This window comes from Aspergillus foveolatus (genome assembly GCF_047715535.1).
Source record: "Aspergillus foveolatus strain CBS 279.81 unplaced genomic scaffold BDW70scaffold_22, whole genome shotgun sequence".
Taxonomy (NCBI): Eukaryota; Fungi; Ascomycota; class Eurotiomycetes; order Eurotiales; family Aspergillaceae; genus Aspergillus; species Aspergillus foveolatus.
The window spans coordinates 339,368-354,928 of NW_027396086.1; the positions used below are offsets into that span (position 1 = coordinate 339,368).

The 15,561-nt window shown below is 50.8% G+C and overlaps 3 protein-coding genes across 3 annotated transcripts; 1 reads left to right on the forward strand and 2 right to left on the reverse strand.

Annotated features, from left to right (window-relative positions):
- Window positions 1-737: 737 nt before the first annotated feature.
- Window positions 738-8,548, reverse strand: BDW70DRAFT_48805 (1-phosphatidylinositol-3-phosphate 5-kinase FAB1). The gene is made up of 2 exons (XM_073744120.1): window positions 1,024-8,548; window positions 738-973 (listed from the first exon to the last, which is right to left on the reverse strand). The coding sequence occupies exons 1-2, from the start codon at window positions 8,391-8,393 to the stop codon at window positions 856-858; spliced, it is 7,488 nt and encodes a 2,495-aa protein (XP_073596324.1). The 5' UTR covers window positions 8,394-8,548; the 3' UTR covers window positions 738-855.
- A 177-nt stretch (window positions 8,549-8,725) lies between these two features.
- Window positions 8,726-13,950, forward strand: BDW70DRAFT_135882 (uncharacterized protein). Its single transcript, XM_073736769.1, has 2 exons — window positions 8,726-9,236; window positions 9,293-13,950. The coding sequence occupies exons 1-2, from the start codon at window positions 9,087-9,089 to the stop codon at window positions 13,574-13,576; spliced, it is 4,434 nt and encodes a 1,477-aa protein (XP_073596325.1). The 5' UTR covers window positions 8,726-9,086; the 3' UTR covers window positions 13,577-13,950.
- Window positions 13,951-14,090: 140 nt separating this feature from the next.
- On the reverse strand, window positions 14,091-15,506 carry BDW70DRAFT_135884 (SUR7/PalI family protein). Its single transcript, XM_073736770.1, has 2 exons — window positions 15,249-15,506; window positions 14,091-15,191 (listed from the first exon to the last, which is right to left on the reverse strand). Exons 1-2 carry the CDS (start codon window positions 15,384-15,386, stop codon window positions 14,352-14,354), a joined length of 978 nt encoding a protein of 325 aa, XP_073596326.1. The 5' UTR covers window positions 15,387-15,506; the 3' UTR covers window positions 14,091-14,351.
- Window positions 15,507-15,561: the final 55 nt, after the last annotated feature.

Below are 15,561 nucleotides of genomic sequence, written 5' to 3' on the forward strand. Positions count from 1 at the left end.
ATATTCATCACGCAGTTTCTTTAGAACAGCAGCAGCTGACTCCAAGATAGAGCTGACCTCCCACCACTACCTTAGTAGGCGAAGCAACAGCTTGCACAGAACATAGAACGCACAATAAGAGGTCCCAAGTTCGTTGCTTGCGAGGGCTCGCCGGGGCCGTCGCCAACGCGAGCGCGATTCCCTTGGAAGATCAAAGAGAAGAAAACGAAACGAAAGTTGAAGAGGCGCACATTGCGGGGAAACGCAGCAGCATTTAATCGAAAACGGCCGAGCCGCGGCAGCTCGACGTCAAATCGAGAAGCAGCTCCCGCGAGTTCATTCCGGAAGGCTTGACCCCCTTTCAGTTCTCCCTTCAGCTGCATTCTTGCACGAAGGCGCGTCTCACGAGAACCGAAGAAACAGACAACAGAAAAAAAAAATGAAGACTACGAAAATTATAAACCCCGCGCGGTAGGTCTTCAAATGATTTCGGCAAATCATCAGACCGGGCTGCGCTGCGTCCCGACTTCCGCCGATGGTTCGGCATCCACTCGGCGTAGCGGAGAATGGGGCACCACGTACTTATACAGGTACAGTGATTATGCAAAGAGTATGTCTGTGGGGATGTAGAGAGAGATGATGCTGTCTAATATGTTCGTATGTATGCTCGTAGGTATAGACACAGTCTCCGAAGAGTATGAACAGAAGAAAGGAATGTTGGTTGTACATACATTGCGGGAAAAACGAATGTGAAGTTCCCGTCTGTCCGCTGTCTTTGATGATCGTTGATCGTAATCCCGTCCTTCTATGCATCTCATCATAACTCATACTCGTATCCTCATTAATTTGGTGATCTGTATAAAAGCACGATAATTTTTAGAAGCTCTGTCCGGCAGCTCCTTCGGCGTCTCCGTCGGTCAGGGAGTGGTGCTGGTTCATATGCACATGGGTATCCATGACGGCATATCGTGAGGATTGGAACTGATGCCAGCAACTGGGCAAAATTAGCTAGGGTTCAGAGACTGTATATATAGAGTTACTGACCTTGGTGCTTGCAGCACATAACGAGCCATAGCCTCTCTGAACCGACTCTTGTATTCTTTCGGACTGGTAACCGTTGGCCGGTTCTTGCCTCCGCCAGCGAATCCACGGTCTTTGATCCAAGACTCGAGTTTCTTATCCCAGGTGTATGTACGGATACAATCGATGACACCCACTACTAACTCGGAGCGACTCTCGTCGATCGCGATCATGAGGGAATAGTCCATCACGTTCTGCCGTCCCAGGAACAGAGTATCGTTCCACACGCTTTGACTTAGAAGTTTCTTAGAGTGCTCTCGAGCAAACAAGGGCGTCTCGTAGATGAAATCCACCATATTCTCATCTAAGAGGACCTCGTTCCGTTCACCGGTGCTCTGTACCTTGCGATTTCGCATCGAACCCTTAAGATCGAAAATCCGTGTTGGCACTCGATCGTAGAAAAGGTTCTCCATCAATAAGAGGAACCAATTGAACTCGGTGTTGGTTGCAGGATTCTTTATGATGACCTGGTAGAAGCCAAACATCTTCGCGATGGCAGACGGGAGCTCATGGAACAAAGCTTCAGACATGATCTGGAAATACGCTGGAGCAAATTTCAAGAACGCCTGCGTCTCGATGGGTGACAACGACTTGAGAATGAAGCGGTCGTCAAGAGTCTTCAAAAACAGGGAATTGGTCTTTCCTCCTTTTGAATCCCATTTGGCGCACCGAGATAGCGATTCGACAATGCGATCTGCGATTCCGCACTTCTTCCGCAGGGCGTCAAATTGCTCGGCGTAGAATACCTTGCACAGCATTTTTGCCTGCCCTTCCTGGAACTGATACTTGAGGTGTGTGCCAGTAGATCGTAGGAGAGCATGCTCTACTCGTGCTTCATCCATTGCGTTCGCGCCAATGCCCGGGTCAGGCGGTTTCTCACCGGTCTCTTCATGCCGTCTCTGAATGCTAGCCAACTTCTCTTTGTAATCACTAGAGTCCAAGGCAAAAGCTATCAACGAACTTGGTTCATCCTCGCGAACGATTATATCGCAATCCGCAAAGACGTGATCAGACATTGTGAGCGGATAATCTAGAGGTGCCCAACCGCTGGCTGATCGCTCTGACCAGAAGTTCGTCAGCAATTTCAGGAGCGTACTTCTTTCGTGCTTCGGTAGCTCCTTGAGGTCCAGAGACTCATCTTCAGGGGAGTCCTTAGTCAACTCATCGCTCGGATCCGCAAGATGATGCTCGTCTACCGAGGTACGTTCTTCGTCACTGTGCCCCTCCTCAACCTCAGCTTCAGATATGTTCTGATCAACCTCCTGGGGCCGGTCTGCTGCCGGCTCAGGGGGCGACGTCTGGAAATGCGGGGTCGTACTTTGCTCCTCGGGTGAAGGTGCCCTCGCAGAGTCCTGACTTCCTCGACCTGAGTCGTCCGTCGAATGCCGCGGAGCCGATGAGAGAATATCATCACCCTCAGCAGAAGGTTCCCGTTCCTCAACGGCCTCGCGAACATTCTTGTACACTTCCACAATAGGCTTTGACGAAGCAAGAGGGTACGCACGGGAGTGGCTACCCTTGGCAGCTCTCTGGGCTCGCTCACGCTGTCGTTCTTTCTCAAACTCACGGCTCAGTTGCTCAAAGTGTTTGGCTAGAGACGAAACGCGGTTTTTCTTAGTGGGTATTGAGCGAGGTATCAAAGACTGACCTGCTGTAAGCCGTGCAGTTCGGAACGCGTTGAGATTGAAACGCTCGGACAGTCTTTTATCTGAGTTCTTCGATTTGAACTCAAGAGGTGCGCTCACAGTGCCACTGGGCCGTTGGAGCTTTCCTGGACTAAGTCGAGTTCCTTTAATCGATTCTGGCTTAATGTCCTTGAGAGACAGGGCAGGCTGCGTCCGCGCACGCAAAAGTGGCGGAGAAGTGGACTTCCCATTACGACGGGAATAACCGTCTGATGGCCGTGGGATTGAAGAGAATCCATGCTGTGGTGTCGAAGGTAATCCAGTAGTCGGCTGTTCGAGTTCATCGCTCTTTCTGCTACTCGCATCACTACCCTTTTCCTGGGTGGCTTCCGAGGCTTCATGGGATGCTTCCAAGTTGTCTTGGTCTAATGTAGGCTTTGCAATGTCTTCGGTTCCTGAGGACTGAGCTATATCATCTCGGTGCTTTGCCGGGGTTGAGTCGGGATCCCGGGTTTCGTTCTCTGCTTCAGCTCCTCCATGGAAAGATTCTTGCGATGGAGATATCAGCGTCTCTTCTGGGATAGGAGATGCGGCAGCTGAACGCATCTCATCAAGGTTGACTTGATCTTCGGACTGTATCTCTCTGTTTTTCTCCCCAGAATGCTCTTCGACGACCGACGTTAGAAAATCCTGGGTTTTCTCAGGAGACAGCGTCATACGGCGAACTATTCGGGCACCATCTGGGGTCTGACTTCGCTCATTCTCTGTGTCGGTTGGCGTTGTCGGTTGTTCATCATTCGAAGTCAAAGACGTCACCGAGGCATCTCTGTCCAAGAAAATCTTCTTCAATTGCAGAGTGGCCAATCGTCTGATATCCTTCTCTGATGGGAAGAAATTCTTTTCAAATTCAGCAAATGCGGTATCCCATTCGACGACCTTTTCCTGGACAGATCTCATTGCTTTGTTCAACGGGATAACCTCCCAATACCGAGAATTCATATATCTCTCCTGCAACTGCTTGATCATCAGATTGTGATCTTCGTTGGCCTTCTTGGTCATATTCTCAATCTCCGCCTTGCAATCTTCCATGAGGTCGGGAAGAACGCTTTCAACATTTATTGCCTTAAGCCGTGCTTTGACAGACTGCATAAATTTGGTTATACGTTGTTCACATTTCAAATAGACGTCTTTCTTGAGCGTCAAGTCATTATCAACTTTCCAGGTCACTCTTGTTCTGGGAACGATGATTTCAAGCAGATTGATGGGATCATATTGTATCCGAATTGCAATATCTTTGAAGCCGAAGTAGCGCATATGATCTCGTTGCAGGTCGTGAGGGCAAACCCCTGCACGAGCACGGAGGTTCTTGCTCCAGAAAGAGAGCTCGAGGTACTTTCCGAAGGAATATTTCCAGGTGTTGTCGGACATGGGAAACACCTGTGTCTCGTTGCCGCATATTTTGCAGCAGCTCCACATCAGGATCGTGTCCTGGAAACCTCGAAGCTTCGAAGGATAATGCTGTGTAAAGATACTAATCTGAGCTTCACCATGTACATATTGGCGATGATGCTCATACATCCGCTTTTCGCAACCATTGGCCGTACATATAGCATTTGCGTTGAGGCAGATATCTTCAACATATTGGCCAAGTGTACAATCAGGCTCGAATACGTCATCATCCCCATGCTCATTATAGAACTCCAACGCAAGAAGATCCGGTCCAGAGCATGGAACCGACGTTGTAGTGCAGACGAGGCTGAACAAGATGACTATATTTTGGTGCGCGTAGGGGTCGAAAAGACCAACTGTGCCGGAAATATAAGCTTCCCACTGGCGCTTTTGAGTCTGGTAGTTGTGCAAGGCTCGGTCGTACTCTGCATCGTGGACAGCTTGCAGGACCTCTTTGACTTTGGGAGATGCATCTTTGGGAGCCTCGTGAACCATCTCTGGGGTGATGAGACTAAATTTGAGGTTCTTGGTCTTCTCATCACTGGACTGGTCCTCATAAAGACTCTGATCCCGAAGGCGTTTGAGGTAGGCCAATCTTCGCTCCATTGCCCTCGCACGCATAAGAAGATAAGGAGGTTCGAACTTGACGAATGGCGACGCAGATAAAAGCTTCGTCTCATGGTCACGAACAATATCTTCATAATACGTCGGCATGGGAACATCATCAGGGACTTCAGCGACGTCGTTCGACACACTCCTGTCCTGCTTATCATTCTCGGAGTTCGTTGACTGTGCTGTACTATCATCCTGAGATGATGAGGGATGCAGTCGTTGTTGCACTTCATCGAGCTTCTTCTCAACCATAGGTGACGTCGGGATCTGGGCAAATTCATCCCTCATGACACAGGTCTCTAGTCTGAGATTATAAACGACGTAGGTCATAAACTCGGTGATCCTCTTCACTTTTGCAAGTGTATCTGCATTTCCTCCGCGGAGCACTATTGTGCACCCAAGTTCTTTTCGGCAACCCGAGATGTAAATGTAAGTCTTGCGCTGGCCTTTGTAGACGTAGGTTTTTACATCAAAACTGCCACATTCGCTGGTTACCGGAGTGGTCACAAGTTTATCCATAGAAGTGATAATTCGGGTTTGCGTGCATCTTGAAACAGCCTCAAGGACTGAGGACTTGACGTTGTACACAGTTGCAATCCCGGCGCGGTCTAGTAGTTCCAAAGCCAAGCCGGAAACATTCTTCTCAACCAGCAATAAATTGGGCCGTAATGCTGATATTCGGCTGACCAGATTTTCAAGGAACTCGCGCTCTTGCCGAATAACATGCTCCAAGCTCATGAACTGTTGCTGATGACGTGCGAATTCCAACGCGAAGGCGATGATAAGAATTTTGGGCTGAATGATACTTCGGGGCATGCTTTTGAGAGCAACGTTTTTGCTAAAGACCAAGCCTGAGACGTACGAAGTATCGCCAGGGCGTCCACCTGGTATTTTCTTTAATTTGATATAGTGACGAATGTCCATATCGTCGCCGTTCTGGACTTCCGGGTCTACTTCATCGGCTGCTTTCAGCAATATTGGAAGTAGTGCTGTCTCCCAGCTGTGAGGATGTGGTACAGAGGAGTCATCTAGGAGCTGTCGCAGCAGCTTACGAACATGCTGCAAACTAGCTTTGCCCATTTCAACTGGTGGCGCCCCTGAGCCTCGCATGGACGAGCTTCTAGTCATCTTGAAGCCGCTAGAATTCAGAGATGTGGGTAAAGCTTGGCCCGCATTTTGAGGCTCGTAAGGGTTGAATACAGCCTCTTTCGAAGTTCGAGGGGAGTGCCGATGGATGCTGCTGGCGACGCTGAGATTGCGTCGGCGAGAAGAACGGGGTAAATTGGCAGCTCTGAGGCTGTTCATGCTGCTATCATCCAATTCGCGGCCGGACTGAGCGAATCCGGGGGTACTCCGGTCCCCAAACGCAGACCGACCCTTTTTCATAGAGGCGAACAAGCCACCAAGCATGGTCCTTTCTGTGTCAACGCCACTTTTGGGCAATGAACCCTCAGCTGCTGCTGACAGCAGGTTTGGCTGTTCATCGCCACTCGATGCATCGTCAGAGAGATATTGGGCGAGGTCTGGATCAATTATGTTATCCTTGTGAAAAGCAGAAAGCCTCATTTCAAAAGGTGAATCATCCCCATGACGGCGCTGAAAAGGAGCTCGTTCATCGTGATAGGGTTTGAAATTTCTGATGACTTGCTGGCGGGAATGATGGCGTTTGTGGCCTATAGAATGGGGCCGACCGCTCAAAGTAGACTTCAACGACCTTGATGACGTGGGCCGCGCCAATGGCCTATCTGGACTTATCTCAAGGATGGCCGAGCGGCGATTATGTCCTTCTCCGGCACGTCTTGTTGCTGGAATTGCCATTGTAGGCGTTTTATTTGGTGCATTGATAGATTGAGAAACGATGGAGGCTGAATCATCATCATCAGGACCAGCGCGTGAAGAGTTTCCGATGCTGAGTTCAGACACGCGAGGATTGGCCATAATAGGGCTTTGTTCACTGTCCGAGAATTCAGACGAATCGTCGTCATGACCATTGATCATATGCTCGCAGGGCTTGCATACACGGATTGTTCCTGGTTGGCCAAATTTCTCGCCTGAGATTAGGAGCGTACATTTTGAATCAAAGATTTGGCCACAGGTGCGACAGTGGTGTTTTCGCCGAAATGTTGAGAAAGGTTCCCCGCAGTGAAAGCAGTCTTTCGCATTCTCATCACGCATCCAAAAATCCTTACTTAGTAATCTACTTCTGAGCTGGGTTACGACGCCGTCGCCGGCATTTGGACGACGACTCCGATTTCGAGACGGTATTCTGTCAAAGGCAGTGTTCAGGGGTGTGATTATGGTGGGGGAGCCCATGGTAGTGTTAACTGATGAGATCTGTGACGCTGGATAACCAGGCAGACGACCGGAACGAGTAATGGGCGGTCTTTCCTTGCTTTCAGTCTGGGCCCGAGACTTGAGTGATTCTTTTGACTGAGTCTCCCCATCCATAAACGACATGGACGTAGCCATCGTGGAAGGCGTACGTCCTTCGGTATAAGCGCTGTCTTCTCCACTTGTAAACTGATTGACGCTATCCGCTCCGGAAGCCGGTGCAGTAGTGGTAGTATCATGTTGCATTGATACAGCAGAATTGGATCTCGTCCGGTCTGTAGGAACATTGCTGTCCTGCGTCCCATCTATCGAACGCTTGGCCTTTCGGATTGAAGACGAAAAGCTCGTATCCATTTCACGGCCTGCTCGTCCATCTGGTCGTCTTGAGCTATCGCAAACTTGATTTCCACTGTGGGTACTGCCGGTTTCCGCCCCTGCCGGTCCATCGTAAGCATTATTATAAGACTTCGCTTGCAGAACTGGGGAGTGCGTTTTTTGCTGACTCCAACCGGATGAGCTCAGTGACGTAGTTCGTGGAAGAGAATCGTGATCGGTACCACTTGAGTCCAGCAATTGCGGATCAGCCGATGGCTGGGCGTTGGATATGTCACTCGTGGCACGAGGGGGCTCTTTAATCGCATTGACATGTACTTCGGTAACGGCTGGATCTACGGCGCCAGAGTTGGCAGGATGGTTGGGTAATGAGACATTATGAGGTCGTGCAGCCGCAGATGGAGCAACTGAAGCTTTGGACGATATACTCCCAGCTTTGGAAGAGACTTTGGAGGACCTTGCTGCGCCTGACACCATGGAACCGTCATGGAGAGACGGGTGACTCACTGAGGTTGGTGAGTTCACTGCCGAGGGTAAAGGAGAGCTGGGATATTGCTGGGTTTCAACAGACATGGAATCCGGGGTACGTTTCGTCGTTTGGCGATCCGATGGGGGACGCTTCGGATCCTCTGCGGATTTTCCTACCCCGCTGACCATACCGCGCATCCCACCGACTGAAGTCCGTATTCGACTATATAGTCCGCTCAGGCCGCCCTGGATCTCATCAGATATGCTCTTGTCGTCAACAGCCGACGCCGGGGTAGGCGGGCTAGCGAACTCGTTGAACACGGTGAGGGCATCGGACTGATAGGCTGCTGTATGGATCTGATCCAGAGCGGCATTCAAGCTGTCGCGTTCCGCCTGTGTCGATAAAGATACGCGAGAGCTTCGTCGCCCAAGCGGGAGGAAAATAGAGGATGCTGATGGACTGGGTGTCCCATGAGACGGTTGGGGAGCCATATCCTTGATTTTCTTGTCTGGCATCGATGGGAAAGGGCAATGCGTCAACAAGAAGAGATAGGGGCCCTGTGAAGACCACCAGGTACGGATCGCCCGGTTTGCGTTAGCACAAAGGAGCGGTGGCGACCATCCAGGCTACTCTGCTGCGGAGACGCTTCGCGTTCCGTGCTGCGTAGAGATATTGTGTAGTGAAGATCCATGCAGGACCGTGGTTGTTTCAAGCATGAGCACTACATCGAATATAACTGTAGCAGGGGTCGATCGAACAGATGAGCGGGGTTCGTTGGAGAGGGGTAGTGGGTTGACTGTCGAGTTGGACGGGTTGTTGTTTCTATCAAGTCCAGCCCGGCCTGGAGCCTGAGCGCCTAATGGTGGATGACGTGGGATGTGGCAGGTGACTACCTACTGTGGCTAGTAAATCCGATTTACGGTTGTGGCTGTGGCACGCGACGACCGCGTCGAACAGGATCAATCGCAGCCGTCTGTTCGGTTCTAGGGCGAATGAGCAGAGATTCACTCTGTAGCTAGCCATCTCCTGATTGATACTGCATCTTTCCTTCATGATCACCAATAACACCGTCTCCCAGTTCTCAGACGCAGTACCTCCCACAGAAAGTCTGTGACCTTCAGTGCGCATTCTCAGCTAGCTCCAAAGAAGGATATGATGTCGCAAAAGGCCGCAAATGAGCTCAGGACGCAGTTCTGGCTAAGTTTACAATGAGCTCATCGAACCATTGGATCTCACTCTTTGTTGAACATTGCCTTTCGAGCTACGAGACTGGGCGACACCCCGGTTCGGATTGGGAAGACGATGGGAGCAACATTCGGTTTTCCTCCTCCGACCAACAGCTTGCACGGATTACCGAGGTAGGTTACGGATTTGTTATTGCGGGTATCCAGCTGATGGGTGTTTTCCTCCGCAGTGGAGCGAAGTAAACAATGTTCCTCGACCCAGATTGAGCGACTTGGATACGCAGATTGAAGCGGTCTTGTCAAGTGGATCGTTGCAGGAGTATAATAAGGATTTTCCGAATAAACCGCTCAATCGGGATCGCTGCCTAGGTTATACCATCCAGTTGGACGATTTCGAGCTGGTGTACGAATATCACGCCGGGAAACCAAATGTTCATCTGTATGTCAAGCGTTTCAGCATAGTATGGGCTCGAGATAAGGCCAAAGAGCCGCCGAGGGGGAAGCTAGTCACAAAAAAACCCGCGCTTATAACGCTGTTAAAACGTGTGCTGTCTTTGATCAGATCTGGGCATCAGACAATCGGACCAAGCCAAGAAACAGCGGACAGCAGCGGGCAAAACAACGAGGACGGCGATATCCTTGCCGATGGCCATACCCAACATGTGCGGCATCAGTTCATATCCCAGTTGCCTCGCCCTCATTCAAGGTCTCCTGATCATGGCCCAGTCCATGATGCGGTGCTCAACTCGGGTAAGTTGTTGGAACGTTTAGAGCAGACACGATCCTCGAAGGATCGACAGCCGAGTCGAGATATATCTATAGATGCGCAGCAATTACAACCGATACATGGGCCTAATGCAGTAAGACAACGAAATACACATCATATGCCTATAAGCAATGTGCATCACGTGCCACCTGAAAAGCAAAGAGCAGCAGCAGGAGACAGAAGAACACCGACAAGTGTTAGTTCCGAACCACTTATGACTCAGGCTATAAATCGTCCATCTTCCGAAAAGGCAACCAGACAAAACTTTTCACCGCAAAAAGCAGAGCGGCAGTCGCCGAGAAGGGCCGTTGAGAGGTCAGGATACCCAAATTCGCCTGAAAGGCAACCACAGTCTCAGCTTCAATCTTGTGAAGATGACACTCCTCTGCCGGCTAGTCTTGATAAGAATGCGAAGGCAAAAATTGCCGATCCGTGGGAAGGTATGACAGGTATCAGCAGCGCTGATGTTACAGTGCCTGCCGATCAGAAAGAGCTTTTGGACTCCAACCCAACGCCGTGGTATCCGCCTCCGGATGGATATCAACTAGCGTCAGGAAACGTGCCATTGGCGCTGCTGGCTGAATGGAATGAGTTGGCTTCCCGGCGGAATCAAACTGAAGACAATAGGCCAAAAACTGTGGATGACAATCGTCCTAGCACGCCAGTTAGTGACACGTCTTCTGGGTCTCTTTCGGATTCTTGGGTTGAAACGCCCGGTCGAACCCCCAGCCGTGGCGTGCTGCTGCCGAGGGATAGTAGTCCGCTCAGAGATAACTCCGTGCGCCCTCAGAACCTTGCAAACAACACAGACTTGCAAATGCAAATTGTCGAGGAGGAGCCAGTGTCCGAGCTTGAGAGAAATACAGACCTTGAGAGAAATACAGACCCGACCTCCAAAGCCCCGGTAGCTGCGATGGCTGAGTTAGATGCGAAAGCCATTGCGCCAGATATGGTTTGCGATGATGGCGGTCATGTTTTAGAGGACATCAAGTCAAACTCGCGGATGGCATCTGATGACAGCAGTTCGAACTCAAAGATGAACAATGCGTCGGGCACCGGAGCTATCGCCTCAGGCATGGGCCACGATGACGGGCATTGTACCAATTTCAGTTCCGAATCACAGAAGGACACTGCGGTAGATGCCGGGGCCATTGCCAAGGGCCCGGTTGGCAACAGTCATCAATCTGACGGCAGTTCTAGTTCTGACCATCCCGAGAAGAACGAAGCTCCAGATGTTGAAGTCTCTAATCCAGACCCCGCTCCCGGTGACGAGCATGAATCTGAAAGTAGTTCTGATTCAGAAATGAGCGTGGCAATTCCCCGGCCGCTAAGTGGTAGCACGCAACAAGAGACATCCACCCAAACAGTGTCAAGCCCAGAGCCGTCTCTTTCTGAATTCGCGGGGCAAAATGTTCAGGTGGTGGAAACTCCAGCTGTTCTCAGCAAGTCGCGTCCCGTACTGTCGAGCCAGGATGCTTCAAGAGCAGACCTCACTGAAAGCCAGTCTCAACCAGACAAATCCTCACAATCACGCATCCTCAACACCTACGCCAGTCATGAAGGAGACAGCAAAGGAGGGGCATCACAAGGGTACTCAATGTCTCCCCCAGCGAGTGCGCCAGAATCTCTAAGTTGTGTACATGTAATGGGCACCCCGTTGAGCAGCCAAGTCCCACCAACGCAACCAACTCCACGGTCAGCATCGAATTCCATCTATACATCATCGGGGCCGAATGTTGTCGAGGGTGGTGTGCCTGCTGCTTCTTTATACCACACCCAGTCGCCCAAGGCTTCCTCATCCTATCACGAGCCGCCTTCGTCGTCCATGTTGTCTATAGATGATCTCCTCAATCCGAACATACAAAGCTCTGTCCAAGGCACCTCTTTTAGACCTGACCGCACGTCTCCACTGAAACGCCTTGCATCTGAAATTGACAGCGATCGCGGCTCACCCTCGAAACGCAGCAAGTTGGATATTAAACCTACGGTAGTCAAAGCAGAAGGCGGACTCGACGAGAATATTATCGCCCGCCACCAGAACTACATCATCAACTCAGCACAGTCCGTCGAAGCAGCAGGGATTTATGAAAAATTCCGCGGCGACTACCCGAATTACGCCGGTAATTATGAACACTTTATAAAGTTGTGTTCCAGGTTGCGGTCATTTCGGGATAGGGGTAGTCTACAAAGGTCTTTTTTGTGGGACGACTTCATCATCAAAAATCTTGAAACTTATCCTTCCTACCTTGCGGAGTGCCACTACAACCACGTTAAGCCCTTGGAATACGAAGAGTATTTCGCAGAGACCTTCACAAAGCCAACTTACAAAAGACGCAGCCTCGACATCCCAGGAATCAACGCGTGCGCGGCGCAGGTTGTCACCATCGATGAGTCTGTCGAGTCACGGGAGCCGGACGACGCAAAAACGTCATTCACAGCAAGTCTCAGGGAGCAGCTTTCGAAACTCCATACTCATTCCTTTGCGGTGCAAGACCCATCGTCTCGGAATACACTGTCTGAAGATGGTCAAAACGCCGCAGAGTCAGATTCCACATCGCAATACAGCATTCCCGACAGCGAGCCCGCTCGCGCTGCTGCCCGGGAACATGACGATGAATACATGGACATTGACCACCCACAGGACACGGACGACCTCCCTACTGTATGGGAAGACAGCGACGAAGAGGTGGAAAACACCGGCATAGACGTTGATGTCGATGATACGGTCCACGAAACGGCGAGCGTTGAGCTCGGCGACGAAGAGGGCCCTACTGCTCTTCTAACCCCAGCACGGCACAGGTTTTGCCCAGAGCCCCTACCTGACAACCTAGTACCAGACAGAAACAACGAGCGCGGTGTTTCATCGACATCGACGTCAAGACGAAACAGGCTCACTTTCCATCCAACGCCAGAGAAATCAGCTTTAGACATAGCCTCCAAGGAAGCCTCAAACGAAAGCGTCGACGGAGACGCCACGCACGCCCCTGTCCCCAGAAACAAGTCTCTTACAAACCAACCAACTTCAGACGCGGCTATAGACGCGGCGTCAGGCGTGATCTCAAATGCAAGCACTGGCTCCAAAGCCCCCAGCCCAAACAAGGACAAGGAGCCTGCTCATGTCTTAACTCCAAAGCGAAACAAGTTCGCTACTGGATGGGTTGCAGATACCCCAACTCCAGGAACAACGTCAAACCACTCCGACCGAGGCATGACCGAAACTGTCATCGAGAACAGAAGCCCAGCCATAAATGCAGTCGCCATCTCCAACATTGAGCCCTCCCCCGGTCCAAGCCCAATCCAAAAAAGACACCCGGCGCTCGGGCCGCCACAGAGACCTACTTCTGCTTCTGCAGGCGCTGCAGTCCCAAACAAGGACCACGATAACCATGTCGGTATCCATAATAATAACGATACAAATGACATTTCAGAAACCGAGGAAGACACTCTCTCCGCCTCACCCGACACCAAAAGCAAAGGTAAAGCCCGCCAACAAGAAGAACCAGAAGACGAAAGCGAGAATGAGAACTGGTTCACCTCCCTTCGACACATCTTTCCTCCGAAAAAAAGTACAAAACCCGTCTGGTCCGACGATCGCCACACCCCCTTAAAGCAGTGGGCGCGCGCAGACCAGAATGTCCTTCTGGTGCGAAATCAGCGCGGCGGATTGAATGTTCCTGTTGACGAGAGGGGCGTTATTGGTCGGATCCCGAGGAAGACGGAATTGGAACCGGGCAGCAAGCATACCTAAATTTAGCCGTTTATGTATGCGGTTGTGGTAGGAGGGGGGAGACGTGATATGACGATAGCCAATGATATACGGAGTATCTCTGGAGTATCTGGCTTATATGCATTATTGAAATGATAACGCCTGCGAGCCATTATCTATATGCATATGCATATGCGTATTCCTATCCTTATGGTACTGCTGATATCGTCATGCATGTCTGCTACTTTGTGTTATGTCTTCCTGTTTTGGCCCCTAGGTTATGCATTATTCCCGCATCTTCCCGTAGACCGGAGTGAGGAAAGTCGACATAGCGGGTGTGTATCTCTATCTGTTGCATTGCAGGCTGTTTATATGCTTAGTTCTGTTCTACTTAATCATGACCGGGTGGATTTCAGTTCTGATGGCGCTGGCACTGTAGGAAGTGAGAAGGAATGAGGCATCGCACGCGCAATAGAGAGATTACTAGTGCTTTATCCATCTGTGAACTTGATAATAACAACTCAATATACTTGACATGGCTATAATAGGGAAGATATACTTCTAATGACTTGTTCATTCTCAGGGTATCGTTATCATAAATAAACCTATCTACATCCCAAACCATGCCGAGCCAGCCATTGGCGAATAGATAGATAATAAAACAAAAGTGAAGAAGCCTTTTCATATCCATATCCAATGCAATCGAAGCATATTCCAGGTATAATCAAGTCAGTGCAACTCGCATAATGTCGTCACTCTTCATTCGAAGAGGAATCGGGCAAAGATAATTTTCTGCTTGTTTTCTTGTTTTTGTGGTTTAGACGTGGCGGTATGGCTCATAGGCGGTTGGCCGCTGCTGCGCAGAGTTGTTAGGAGCGCTGGCGTGGAAAGGCGGTTGAGGCGAAGGGTAACCGTCGCCGACGGGCTCGTAGGTGTAAGGCGCCTTCTCGGCAGTGATACCACCACGGTTGCGGCCGTGACGGTGGTTGTAGGGCGAGCGGCCGGAGCAGCAGCAGGAGCTGATGGCCCAGAACAGAGCGGCAGCAAGCGAGAAAGCAGTGGCGAGCCAGGTGGCGGCGTAAATGTTGCGGCCCATGTGTCCGTCGATTCCGTACGGCTTGATCTTGTCGTTGAAGACGCCAGCAATAACGGCGAACATGGCGGTCGAAGTAGCCGAGGCGGCGGCGGTGAAAAGGAACGCTGCGATGGCGACGAGGGTCGTCACACAGGATCCCCAGCGGCTGAAGATGGCCGTGATACCGAGGAGGATCTCAAGGCCTGTAGCGGCGAAGGCGATGATGTAGGCGATGCACATCCATTTGGAGACATTCTTGTACACATTTAGCGCATCCTGGAGGTCGTCGGGGATGGCGTTCTGCAGGCCGAGGGTCTTGAGATTCCAGACGTCGACGGGGTCGAACCAGAACTGGGCTTCTGGAGAAGAGCAGTTGGTGACGCGGTAGTCGTTGTTGCTGACGTTGCCCTGGCAGTAGCCGAAAAGACCGATATTGTAGAAATCAGGGATGTTGAAGTACTGTTCGACTTCTTCTAGAGCGGACCCAAGATCGCCATCGTCGACGGAAATGTTCAGATCATCGAGGACGCTGGAAACGGAGTTTTGTATGGGTGCGGAGCTATTCAGATCTTGTAGATCAGCCTGGAAAAGTCAGCTGATGCTCGCCCATCATCAACAAAATTTTGAGAATAAACATACCCTGAAAAAGTAGAGGTCACGAAGAGAGTCGGTGCCATTGTCAGTAGAGCCAAGGCCCACAACGATAAGACATATTAAGGCGGCGATAGTGAGGATGTATGGAGTGAAGATGCAGATCATGCGGCCGCCTTTACCCATCTTGATAGCTGACTTTGGGTCGGAGATTTAGGCGAGTTTTGTGAGGTCGATGTAGGGATGAGGATGACAGGCGTGAACTGAGATGGGTTACAGATCTGATAGCGAGGAGAGGGAGGATCAGGATATTTATTTATGAGGCTGGAATGATGAGCTGGAAAGTAAGAGGCGCAGTGAG

Excerpts from the sequence above, each read along its gene's own strand:
- BDW70DRAFT_48805 (XM_073744120.1), bottom strand. The coding sequence starts at position 8,393 with ATGCCAGACAAGAAAATCAAGGATATGGCTCCCCAACCGTCTCATGGG. Across the intron at positions 974-1,023 it reads TATGTGCTGCAAGCACCAAG|TTGCTGGCATCAGTTCCAAT; the intron begins GTCAGTAACTCT and ends AATTTTGCCCAG.
- BDW70DRAFT_135884 (XM_073736770.1), bottom strand. The coding sequence starts at position 15,386 with ATGGGTAAAGGCGGCCGCATGATCTGCATCTTCACTCCATACATCCTC. Across the intron at positions 15,192-15,248 it reads GTGACCTCTACTTTTTCAGG|GCTGATCTACAAGATCTGAA; the intron begins GTATGTTTATTC and ends TGACTTTTCCAG.
- BDW70DRAFT_135882 (XM_073736769.1), top strand. The coding sequence starts at position 9,087 with ATGAGCTCATCGAACCATTGGATCTCACTCTTTGTTGAACATTGCCTT. Across the intron at positions 9,237-9,292 it reads AGCTTGCACGGATTACCGAG|TGGAGCGAAGTAAACAATGT; the intron begins GTAGGTTACGGA and ends TTTCCTCCGCAG.